Source organism: Mytilus galloprovincialis, chromosome 2 (genome assembly GCF_965363235.1).
Source record: "Mytilus galloprovincialis chromosome 2, xbMytGall1.hap1.1, whole genome shotgun sequence".
In the NCBI taxonomy this organism is placed as follows: Eukaryota; Metazoa; Mollusca; class Bivalvia; order Mytilida; family Mytilidae; genus Mytilus; species Mytilus galloprovincialis.
This window is the reverse complement of record NC_134839.1, coordinates 38,257,342-38,270,039: the sequence shown is the minus strand read 5'-3', so window position 1 is coordinate 38,270,039 and position 12,698 is coordinate 38,257,342. Positions and strand designations below refer to the sequence as shown.

Here is a 12,698-nt window from a genome sequence, read left to right as displayed (position 1 = left end):
GATTTGTATGACAAAAAGACTTTCAAAGTGAACAGAAGTTTTGGTTCTTATAATGTGTGTGTAAAACTATTTAAAACATTGATACAATTACAGTTATTCATTACTTAATTCTAAAAATCGGGTAAAATTTCAAATTTATGTTGATCCAGGGTCACACACTCCAAATTTATTTCGATAAAGAAAAGTGTTGCCTTTATTCAAAGTTCGGATTCATTGTCCGTGATTTGTTTTACTTCTTGTCTCAGTTTAAATTACAAACGTTAATGTTATCTAGTATTGTATGTTTTTAGGGGCCTTTCATCTGATGATTGATTTATATAGTCTTTACGTCCACTCTGTGTAGTATTTGTATTGTATCCATCTGATGAGTTAAGCCTTTTTCAACTAATTTTTATAGTTCGTTCTTATGTTGTACTGTTATACCACTGTCCCAGGTTAGGGGGAGGGTTGGGATCCTGCTAACATGTTTAACCCCGCCACATTATTTATGTATGTGCCTGTCCCAAGTCAGGAGCCTGTAATTCAGTGGTTGTCGTTTGTTTATGTGTTACATATTTGTTTTTCGTTCATTTTTTTTTACATAATTAAGACCGTTAGTTTTCTCGTTTGAATTGTTTTACATTGTCTTATCGGGGCCTTTTATAGCTGACTATTCGATATGGGCTTTGCTCATTGTTGAAGGTCGTACAGTGACCTATAGTTGTTAATGTCTGTGTCAGTTTGGTCTTTTGTGGATAGTTGTCTCATTGGCAATCATACCACATCTTCTTTTTTATGTTTACAGTCCTTTTTTCAGATTCATTATTTTTAAGATTACAATTCTTTTTTAATCACCCATACGATTAACTTACAGTAGTGCTTTTTAAATAACATAAATGTTTTTTACAGTAACATCGTTAAATGTTTCTTTAAGAATATTCTACTTCTTTTGTAATACAAAGAGCGCCTAGCATCATGGATTCATCCTAGATTTGTAGTTGATTTCTTTTTTTTTTATAATCATTGGATTCGTTTTTATAATTATAAAAAAGAAGATGTGGTATGATTTCCAATGAGACAACTCTCCAAAATGACAAAGAAATCAACAACTATAGGTCACCGTACGATCTTCAACAATGAGCAAATCCATACCGCATAGTCAGCTGTAAAAGGCCCCGAAAGGACAATGTAAAACGAGAAAAACTAACGCCTTATTTCCATGGTGGTGAGTGATTTATTTTGATAATTTCAGTGCGTGTGGAGGGGAAGAGTATGGTGATTGTTTTTATTCCTTTTATAGATAGTTTTGATTGTAACCAGGTTATTTCTACTTCTTTAAAAGTATCATTTGAGACTGATTAAAAAGCAATAAATGAAGTTTTTTTTTAAATGTAATAAAAAGGTGCAATCAGTACAAGATAAACAGCAATACCTGGTCTTGGTGGAATGTAATTCATGCATGAATTCGGTGGTCTCCTGTCAAAAAATAATGAACATTGCTTTCGTGCTGTATCCATTTCGTCAGGCCCGAAATCTTGGAAAGGGAACATACAACAATGCATATATGGTACTACGTCAAAAACAAAGTTAGAAAGAAAAGGAACATTTGAGTCGCTGCTCCCTTGAAAGTGATATCTGTTGACATATCCACTGCCATCTGTTGAATCTCCATTCGGATTCATCAATACTCCAGACTTATCATAGCAACACTGATGGTCATATCCAGATGACCTGTTTAAAGGTTATAAAGTACAAAATATTTGAAAATGAAACAGATTAATTTCGTAAATTGGATATTTTTATCAGAAAATAAAAGCTTTAAAGATAAACAAGAAATATCTGTTGGTCACTGTGGTTTATACTGATTATCAAAGAAGGCGATGCTTATTTAACAGAAGGATAATAAACAGGGTTTCACTCTGTTTGGACCAAGTGAAATTCTTTTAAAACTACTCTTATGTTCATCTTGATCAGTAAACCATCTTTGTATTTACCAATAATAAATGCGCATTTAGAAAATCTAAACAAAATTTCTGACCGACTACTTTTTGAAAATTACATTAAACTTTTGGTGGGAGTAGAGCTACTTTATACATATTATATCTAGTTTTATATATATTGTTTCCCTTCTTTTAAAAAAATGTATCAAAAAGGTTTGACAACATTTAAATAAGCACGTTAAATATTGAAAAAAAAAATTGTTTTAAAATATTATGTATATCATCGTCTCATGGGTTTTCGTTATATTAAGAATGCATTATGACGTCACTATTTCAATTGAAAAAGCATGCATAGTACGAAAACATATGATGTACGAAAACATATAATCTGACCATACGTTAAGTAGTTATCAAAGGTACCAGGATTATAAATTAGTACGGCAGATGCATTTATAAACTTTCAATTCTTACTTACGATGGTATATTCAGACGATAACAAACTTTAGCATTTGGTTGAAACTGACAAACAAATTCAGATCCCTCTATTATATAACACTGTGGATCGACACTAAATCTTGCTGAATCAATGTTAGCCACTTCAAGAGTACAAGGACATGGATTGACGTCTTTACTAGTAATTGTTTGTTGGTTTAAATCCATGCTCCACCATTCATAACAACTTGCAGTACTATTTTGACGGTTTACATTAACAGTAAACATGTCTGACCAATAGTATGGACTATCAAAAACAAATAATGAAACATAACATGTTTAACGTGTATATAATTTATATGCCTGTACCAAGTCAGGAATATGCCAGTTTTTTTTATGAGTTTGAGATGTTGCCATTCGTGAAGGGACTTTCAGTTTCAAATTTTCCTTGGAGTTCGATATTTTTGTTATTTGAGTTTTCAGTAATTTCTTCTGATCAAGTGTTCGTTTGAAGGATTTAACCACATTCAAATGTATATGATTTGTCGAATTGCTTCTAACGTTGCATCGTATTTACGCATCCATGGATTTTATAAGGTTATGTTTGAAGATTTATGATGAAGTAAATCCAGAAAAGCGCGTCGGATGCACGACATGTCAAAATATCTGGAGAAAAAAACAGACTAACAGTCAACAAATGTACGGCAGACAATAACAGAAGTACAACGTTGCAGTGTTTTTACTTTTCAATATGTCCAAAGCTGATCGCAAAATAATAACAAGAGAATTTATTATTATCATCTATTAATAAAACATAAATGTCCTTTAGATAGCCAAACAGAGTAGTAAAACGTCAGAGTCCGAATAGTTACATTTTAGTGTTATGTCGTTGTTCTCCTCTTATATTTAATGCGTTTCCCTCGGTTTTAGTTTGTTACCCCGATTTTGTTTTTTGTCCATTGATTTATGAGTTTTTAACAGCGGTATACTACTGTTGCCTTTATTAATCTATCAAAATATCCACTACAGAAAAGACAGACTAACTGATAGCATACTTGCCTTAAAAATACAAAAGCTTTAATCAAATTTATATGTTATCGTATTTGGGTTCTTTTTATCAACTTATTTTTGTCTATTTTATGAACGTTTTTTTATTAGTTTGTATGTTAACCTTCTGATTGTATACACGTTTATTTTCTTTATGACGCAGTAGCTTCGATATTTTATTAAGTCAGTAATAATGTAAATAATCAACTTTTAAAAAATGTAGATTAACTACGATCATGCATTTCACGCATTATTAAGGAGGGTCACATTACAGAAATGATGGTGAGTGACTGTTGATGGCCATAATGTAACCGATTAAGTTACCTTTTAGGATTGTTTGTTGACATTTTTATTATTCCTGCGTCTTTTGAAAACTGTAGGTTGAACGTATGCTTCCCATTTGCAAACTCTACAGAGCTTAATGTAGATATCTTGGAATGGTAGGCCAGTACAGGATATATTAGGTTTTCTTTCTACAAAAAAAAAGTAAAATCACAAAAATACTTAAATTCAAAACGTAAAGTCCCTAATCAAATCGCAAAATCAAAACTCAAACACATCAAACGAATGGATAACAACTGTCATATTCCTGACTTGGTACAGGCATTTTATAATGTAGAAAATGGTGGATTGAACCTGGTTTTATAGCTAGCTAGACCTCTCACTTGTATGACAGTCGCGTCAAATTCCATACAGCTTAACTAGTTAACAATGAATAGTTACATTCATAGAAAAATCTGAATAAGAATTAAAGAACACAACTAAATGAATAGCTGTTAGATTTAATATATCGCATTAAAAATAGAATGTAAACAAAGCAACATATCCCTAGAACGATACTGATGAAAATCATTGAAATATCAAATTCAATCAGCAACATTTAGCACTTAATCTTAAAATTTAATTCATATGAAACAAGTTCAAGACATCAAGTCAATGCAATCTTAATAATTGTTGTCTTTTTGGAAACATACGGTGTTTTTTTCTTCATTTTTATAAATGTGTTATACTGGTAGCAATTAAAAATATCTGTAAATATGTACATCTTACCCTAATAGTATATAGATGTAGACTAATGTTTTCGTTGCTAGGGAAATTTAATACTGTTGGGTTCCAATTGACACTAACTTGACTATTGTACTTCCATTGCTTAGGTTCCCTTTTCAAAACTTGTTTTGCTATAGCAGGATTAACTGAATATATATAAATAAAAAAAACAGAAATAGGCGACCTTTCATTATATAAAAAAAACATTATATATAATTCTTATACAGTTTATTTGTATTCTTAAGTTGTTTGCATCAACACTTTCTTATAGAGCCAACTGATATGATTTGTTTTCGTTATCATACACTTTAAAACCTCAAACTTTAGAATATTCTACAATTCAAATACACGTATATGTACATCTCATAAAATTTTTGATACCTGCTTTATTTTATTCTGATATCTTTGAATGGAGTGTAAGCACTATACTCACAAATGTATGAATACCTATCAAACAAATATGTTGAAACAATGAAAAAGTAAAATCACAAAAATACTGAACTCAGAGGAAAATCAATTCGGAAAGTCCATAATCACATGGCAAAATCAAATAACAAAACGCATCAAAAACGAATGGACAAGAAGCAATTGTTTCCTCGATTTCAATGTAAAGTAAGCTATTTTAGAGATGCGTACCTATGGTCAACGTTCCCGGAAATTTGGTTATTGTCTGAGAGAGCTGAACATGTAATGACACTCTATGTTTTCCAATGTTGGTAACCATAGGTGAAATACAAGATATACTGATATCCGTCAACAAATTACAAGAAACTTCATTGTAATCTGACATGTACAATTTGATATTTTTGGCCATGTTGAAGCAAGGTCCAGAAATAATTAGTCTCGTTCCACCATACATTAAAGCTTCTCGAGGAGTTATTGTTAATGTACCTAAAATATATTCACAAAACTCTTCGTAATCATTTCAAACTTATTAGCTTTTTATTTATAAGACAGATTTGAAGTAGTTGCATTACATAAAAAATAACTATTTATTGTGCTGTTGCGAAGGTTTAAACCACCATTTCTTTTGGAAATGCCTGCGCAAAAACAGGAATATGACAGTTGTTTTTCATTCGTTCCATTGAATCATAGAGTTGAGCGTTTTCAGGTTTAATGAACTTCACCATTTTGTTTTTATTTGCTTTGGAGTTTCGGTATTTCTGTTAATATTTTCGTTAATATTTTTTACTAATTTAGTGTAAAATTACAGTAAATGGGATCGGTCACTGATTCTAGTAAAATTTTGCAAACCACTTTGGCTTGTTGAACTGAAATGAAAATCAAAACAATTTGCATTAATTTTTTTCATTTCTGAAATATTACTGACTGAATTCTTTCAAAAAAGGTAAACATTTGTAAAGAAAACACATGAAATCGACAAAAAAAAAGACCTTAAATTTGTCTTGAAATCATAGAATACATATTTTTTTCTTAATAAACTACATGTTGCTGTTATATAAATTTCCATTTTTATGGTGTAAATAAGAACAGGTTCACCATGCAACCTCATTTAAACGATATACATTATTCAAGGTGGCGTTCTAAATGAAACAAATACCACAAAACGTGGAAATCGTCGTAAAGTCATCTTGTCGTTGGTCGTAAAATGTCGATTTTTAACGTTCGTAGCTACCATCTAGGTAACAGATTGGTTAAACATGTTTACCAAAAAAGAATTCAATGATCATATCACCCTTTCATATAATTAAAACGGAAATTTATGTACCAATTAGATATGGTATTTATAAAGAAAAATCTATGTATGTGAAATAGGAGCGTTCTTCGCCGTGTCAAAAATAAAATACGTACTTTGAAAGAATTCAAGTACTTAGGTTTCAGAATATGAAAGAGATAGATGCATTACTTTTTCGATTTGCTGTTAAAGTTCAACTTGCCAAACTTGCAAAATTTTACTAAAATCTGTGACATAGCCCATTTTTGTTCTTTGAACTTAACTAGCTTTTTCGTTTTCGTTAATCGAGTCCACTGAAGGTGTAAAAAAAATCAGGCATTATATTCTGATGTGTTCTTTTTGTCTTTTATTTTCTTTATTATATAAAACCGGATATTTTCAGATATAATTTTCATACCATTTACATTGCATCCTCCTTGTTCTATAGACGTGGAATCGACACGAAATATATATTTTCCAGGGATATCTACGTTTGACATCTGTGGAATGTTAATAATATCTGCTGTTCTAGAAGCATTTACTGCAAAATAGTTGATACCATCCCCTGCATCAAACCCTACCTGTAAATAAAATTAACACATATACCATCCCATGCATCAAACCATACATGTAAATAAAATTAACATAGATACCATCCCATGCATCAAACCATACATGTAAATAAAATTAACATAGATACCATCCCATGCATCAAACCATACATGTAAATAAAATTAACACAGATACCATCCCATGCATCAAACCCTACCTGTAAATAAAATTAACACATATACCATCCCATGCATCAAACCATACATGTAAATAAAATTAACACAGATACCATCCCATGCATCAAACCCTACCTGTAAATAAAATTAACATAGACACCATCCCATGCATCAAACCATACATGTAAATAAAATTAACATAGATACCATCCCATGCATCAATCCATACATGTAAATAAAATTAACACAGATACCATCCCATGCATCAAACCCTACCTGTAAATAAAATTAACACATATACCATCCCATGCATCAAACCATACATGTAAATAAAATTAACACAGATACCATCCCATGCATCAAACCCTACCTGTAAATAAAATTAACATAGACACCATCCCATGCATCAAACCATACATGTAAATAAAATTAACATAGATACCATCCCATGCATCAAACCATACATGTAAATAAAATTAACACAGATACCATCCCATGCATCAAACCATACATGTAAATAAAATTAACATAGATACCATCCCATGCATCAAACCATACATGTAAATAAAATTAACATAGATAGACTATAAAATTGAGAATGGAAATGGGGAATGTGTCAAAGAGACAACAACCCGACCATAGAAAAAACACAACAGCAGAAGGTCAACAACAGGTCTGCAATGTAGCGAGACATTCCCGCACCTGGAGGCGTTCTTCAGCTGGCCCCTAAACAAATATATACTAGTTCAGTGATAATGAACGCCATACTAATTTCCGAATTGTACACAAGAAACTAAAATTAAAAAAATACAAGATTAACAAAGGTCAGAGGCTTCTGACTTGGGACAGGCGCAAAAATGCGGCGGGGTTAAACATGTTTATGAGATCTCAACCCTCCCCCTATACCTCTAGCCAATGTAGAAAAGTAAATGCATAACAATACGCACATTCAAAATTCAATTCAAGAGAAGTCCGAGTCTGATGTCAGAAGATGTAACTAAAGAAAATAAACAAAATAACAATAATACATAAACAACAACAGACTACTAGCAGTTAACTGACATGCCAGCTCCAGACTTCAATTAAACTGATTGAAAGATTATGATTTCATCATATGAATATCAGGCACAATCCTTCCCGTTAGGGGTTTAGTATCATACCATCATAACATATATGAGAAGAACATAACCCGTGTCATGCCAACAACTGGTTTTTTTAATAAATGTGTTTAGTTCCGATGCTAAGACCCTATAAGTGAATCAATATTAACGCCAAAATAAGCAATCTTTAGTGACCTATCGTAACTATATCCCTTCTTGATAAGTCTATTTAAAGGTTTTGTTAGTTTCTGAGGTGAATAATGACATTTTTGTGCTTTATAAAGAATATTTCCATAAAAAATTGGATGTGAAATACCTGAACGTATAAGAAGTCTGCATGTTGAGCTATATTTACGAATGATGTCCTTATACCGATGATAAAATTTAGTAAATGTTTTGACTAGTTTGTGATATCGAAAATACCTAGATTAAAATGTGTTAAGTGCAGTTAAAATTCTTTAGATAGTTTAGCTTCCGAACAAACTAATCCATTGAGTTGGGTTTTTTTTAGGTTTTTTTATTTCTTTAAAAAAAATAACTCGATTTAAGTATAGTAGGTTCTGAAAGGTAGGTTCATTGTAACGGATGTGTGGAAAATTTGAGAGAGAGAGAGAGAGAGAGAGAGAGAGAGAGAGAGAGAGAGAGAATACGATAATCGCTTTACACAACCCATGCGATTAAAAACGCCTCTAATTTTGACCTGATTCAGGATTCAGAGGCAGATCCAGAAGTTTTCATAAGGGAGTGACGGGCGGGCACTGAATGTCTAAGAGGGGGGCCACTCCAGCCATGCCCCTGTGATTCCCAATATGATTGAGAAACATTTTTTCCACAAAAGAGGGCCTGTGCACCCTTCCACCTGCCCCTAAAATCGTCACTCAGATTATATCCAGACATATATTTTTTTTAAAAGAGCTAAAAAAACACTTTGTTTGTAAAATGAAAGCAATAACGTGCTCTAGTTGATAACAAGCTATCAAATTTTGATTCATTAAGGTACACTGATGTGACGCTTTTACGTAAAATCAATACCTAGCAATGCTTTAATGTATTCTGATTTTTAAAATCATATATTAACAGCTAATTACCTGTGCTGGGGTACCTCCAAGTCCAGTTGAACTGTTTCCGCCACTGGCCGTACCTGTTGTCCATTCAATCCTATCATATAGGAACATAGCGAATGAATGTCTACCATTTGTGATCAATACACATTGGAATGTGTTTCTCTGAAAGCATAAAGATTGATTATGCTACAAAGTATATCAACTCTAATATGCAAAATATATAGCACATTTTAAACGAATATAAAGATAAAATTATATCTACTCATTTTATAAGTTCGAAATGAAAAAAATATTCAGGAATAGTATTTCGATGAAACAAATGTTACACTATTGGTTTTTTACAAATATTATGCCATTCACTTAACAACAAAATTTCCATCAAAACTCCGTAAGATTCGTTGATAGCATCGTCTCCTGTTTTATCAATACGTATATACTGCATTAAAAGATAACTCAAAACAACTAAAGAAATTCCAAAACGTGTGTATTAATGCTTAAAAACATTAAACAGTTTTTGTTGTGCATCTCGTCAAAACCACAAATACCATCTTTCAAATTATAAAATGTTATATATATATATATAAGAAAATTATTAAAAGATAATAACGGTTTCAATGCATCACTTTTTTACTAGTACTTTCACTGCTTTCGCAGATCTTCAGGTAATGTATATATAACATTTCCAACTTCATGTAATTGTAGCTGCAAACATATTGTATGCAACATCAATCAATATGTTACACTTTTTCTCAACTCTTGATTGATTAAGCTACAAAAATCTTTTTTGTCATGCATCCGATTTCACTTTGAGAGATGCACACGTCTGATGAAGCTAATTTGTTTAGCGAAATATTGCGTATTTCTATTTAACATCTAATAGAACTTTTTAATGTATTAATTAGCGTGTTTAAGTTATATTCTTAGACATTTATATAATTTTAATTCAGTAACTGTATCAGTTTATTTTCACAAACTGATCCACGCTTAAATAGATTGAATGTTGATTGTTGCTATATATATCATGTGTGTTCAGTTTTCGTCGATCTTTTTCATAATTACTCATTATATTAAACACTTGATTTACCTTCTGTTTACCAATAGAGTCGGCATGATAAAATGCTACTTCTTTCCATGTACCGATAAACATCCATGATGCTTTAAAATTATACTGTTTTGGAAATAGCCTTTGTATTTCTTCAGACGCTTTTTGTAATAATGTAGAATTTGTTGTTTCCCGATACCATATGATACCTCCATTACTTGTGTCAATGTCAGCCCAATATGGTGCTACTAATCTTTTGTTACTGGCTAAAGGAAATGGAGACGGTGTATAAGTACTCATTGGTCCAAGAAAGGAAATGACTCCATTAGTATTAACCTGCAATCAATTAAAAGATACCATGTACTATTCCTCAAAATCAATAAAAGAAGATTTTAAATATCCATTATTCTATGTTTTATCATTTCTATTTCATTTCGTATATTTTCATTATCTTTTTTTTTTTGTAAATTTATTATTTGTATTGCTTTGAATGGTTTACCATAAAGTAACAACTAACCAGTGGCTATACAGTCACTGTAACTGTCCCATTTTCATCAGGCAACGATGGAAGAGCAATCAGTAAGTCGCAATAGTATCACTTGAAAATTTGAATTTAGTTTATAGCGTGGTTTCGTCATTTTCAAAGACCAAATTTTCTGTTATCGCGACTTTGCTGATTCTATTAAAAAAAAGGCAAAACAAGTTGAAGCACTTATTTAACAAAGAATCAATTCCTGATGTACACAAAACCGAGATTCTGATTAATAGCGGTAGTGTTGAATAAGACAAGCACGCTTGTTAAATGCCTAGATGAACACAAAACAGGCGAGCAGTCTGACATTCTGCGTACTTTTCGAGCACACGTATGTGTGTAATCAAAAACTTTAAAATTATATGTCACTTTGAAATTCATTTTCTAAATATATGAAAAGATATACTTACAATTAGAGAATCATGCTGGTGATTGAAAAATGGAAACAGACTGCTAACTGATATTGGAGATGTTGATCCATCGTCGTTTGTTGGAGCTCTTGTATCGCCATTTTCGGAGCCAAAAGAATAAAAATCAGCTGTGGATATACAATAAGTATAATCTAATGAAAAAAGAAAAACCAAAACAATATCAAATAATTTCATTTTGAATACAACGTTCTTGTATGCCTACTCTGCTTCAGTGTAGTGATAGTTAAATGAGTGTGATAGTTTTCCGGTTGTTTTTAAACTTTTTGAATGTTGTTATTTGTTTCCTTTTTTACGTCGTTATAATTATAGTTATAAAATAAACAACTTAACATAACAGTTTTTTATTTGATACGTAACTTTTTATTTTATACTTTACTTTTTATTTGATACATAACTTTGCTTTTCTATTTCCTCGAACACCTTTTTTCTTCTTCTAGGAAATACATATATTTATAGACTTTATTATTTTATGTTAATTATAACGATTCGTTTTAAACCTGTTACCTTTGATAACTATTTACACCACTTGGTCGATGCCACTGATGGTGAACGTTTCGTCCCAGAGGCTATCACTAGCCTATAGTAGTTTTCACTTCGGTGTTGAAATGAATATCGATTATATGGTCTTTTTTTTCATAAATTTACTGTTTGCAAAGTTTGAATTATTCGAAATACTAAAGATTGTCTTATCCCAGGCATAGATAACCTCAGCCATATTTGGAATTTTGGGTCATAAATGCTCAACTTTGTTCTTGTTTGACTTTCTCACTATTTTGATCTGAGCGTCACTGACGACTCATATGTAGAAGAAACGCGCGTCTTGTATATTAAATTATAAGCCTGGTACCTAATAACTATTATTATATATGCAAGAACTACATTATTAGAAAACTTCTTAATTATTCAAATGTATAAACATCGATGTAACAAAAATGCTCATAAAAAAGGAATGGTAGTAAATCGTAAAGAAATCAGGAGATATCTTTCAAGAGATTATTCATGTAAAAATCAATTACATTGTATTTCGAACTTGATGAAGATGATAATAAGGATGGTAGTTTTTAACTTCCATGACTGGCTATACAGCCCTAGAACGGTCGGTTAACTTTCGAACTTTTTAAGGGCGGAAGGCGTTTGTTAGAATTAACCTTTTTTGATGAAAGCATTAACGAAATAGACGAACTGACAACATAACTGAAGTTTGCACTTTGACATTTACAGACGAGTATTTCGCGAATGCATGTATGGCATTTTGATTTACAAATTCACGAACGGAAGTTTTCAGTCTGTTAAAACATGCAGTGTTTCTACATTAAACTCGTGTACATTGTCGAAAACAATTGAGACGCCAACTATTTTCTTACATAAAAAAAAAACAAATAATCAAGTGACCACATTGTAGTTACATGCGTACTTCCAGGTATGTATTACACCACATCCCGTCGTCTAGTTTGAACAGGACAACTGACAATTTTGATAAGACATGTACATGTATATGTTTCCGCTATATGTTAATGAATTTATTCATTTGAAGGTCAAGTGTGCATCAATTTGAATTTTATTATGTTTTCTTATCCTTGTCATATGATTTTAATTATAAAATTATGATTTACGTTCATCTGATATGAACTATTAAATCTTACGAAGCCAAAAACAACTTTTTTGAAGAAAACATATATAT

At 31.5% G+C, this 12,698-nt stretch overlaps 1 protein-coding gene across 2 annotated transcripts in view; it reads right to left on the bottom strand.

Annotated features, from left to right (window-relative positions):
• LOC143063548 (protein mesh-like) overlaps positions 1-11,248 on the bottom strand; it is a 70,589-nt gene extending 59,341 nt beyond the window's left edge. Inside the window, exons 1-9 of one of the 2 annotated variants that reach the window (XM_076235754.1) lie at positions 10,997-11,248; positions 10,097-10,390; positions 9,037-9,174; positions 6,539-6,701; positions 5,082-5,336; positions 4,449-4,591; positions 3,723-3,871; positions 2,395-2,658; positions 1,412-1,710 (exon numbers count right to left, since the gene is read on the bottom strand). In XM_076235754.1, the coding sequence (XP_076091869.1) occupies positions 1,412-1,710; positions 2,395-2,658; positions 3,723-3,871; positions 4,449-4,591; positions 5,082-5,336; positions 6,539-6,701; positions 9,037-9,174; positions 10,097-10,390; positions 10,997-11,191 (1,900 nt within the window). In that variant the 5' untranslated portion in view covers positions 11,192-11,248. The remainder of the gene's footprint in view (positions 1-1,411; positions 1,711-2,394; positions 2,659-3,722; positions 3,872-4,448; positions 4,592-5,081; positions 5,337-6,538; positions 6,702-9,036; positions 9,175-10,096; positions 10,391-10,996) is intronic. The other variant, XM_076235753.1, reaches the window with a different exon arrangement.
• Between the last annotated feature and the right edge of the window lie 1,450 nt (positions 11,249-12,698).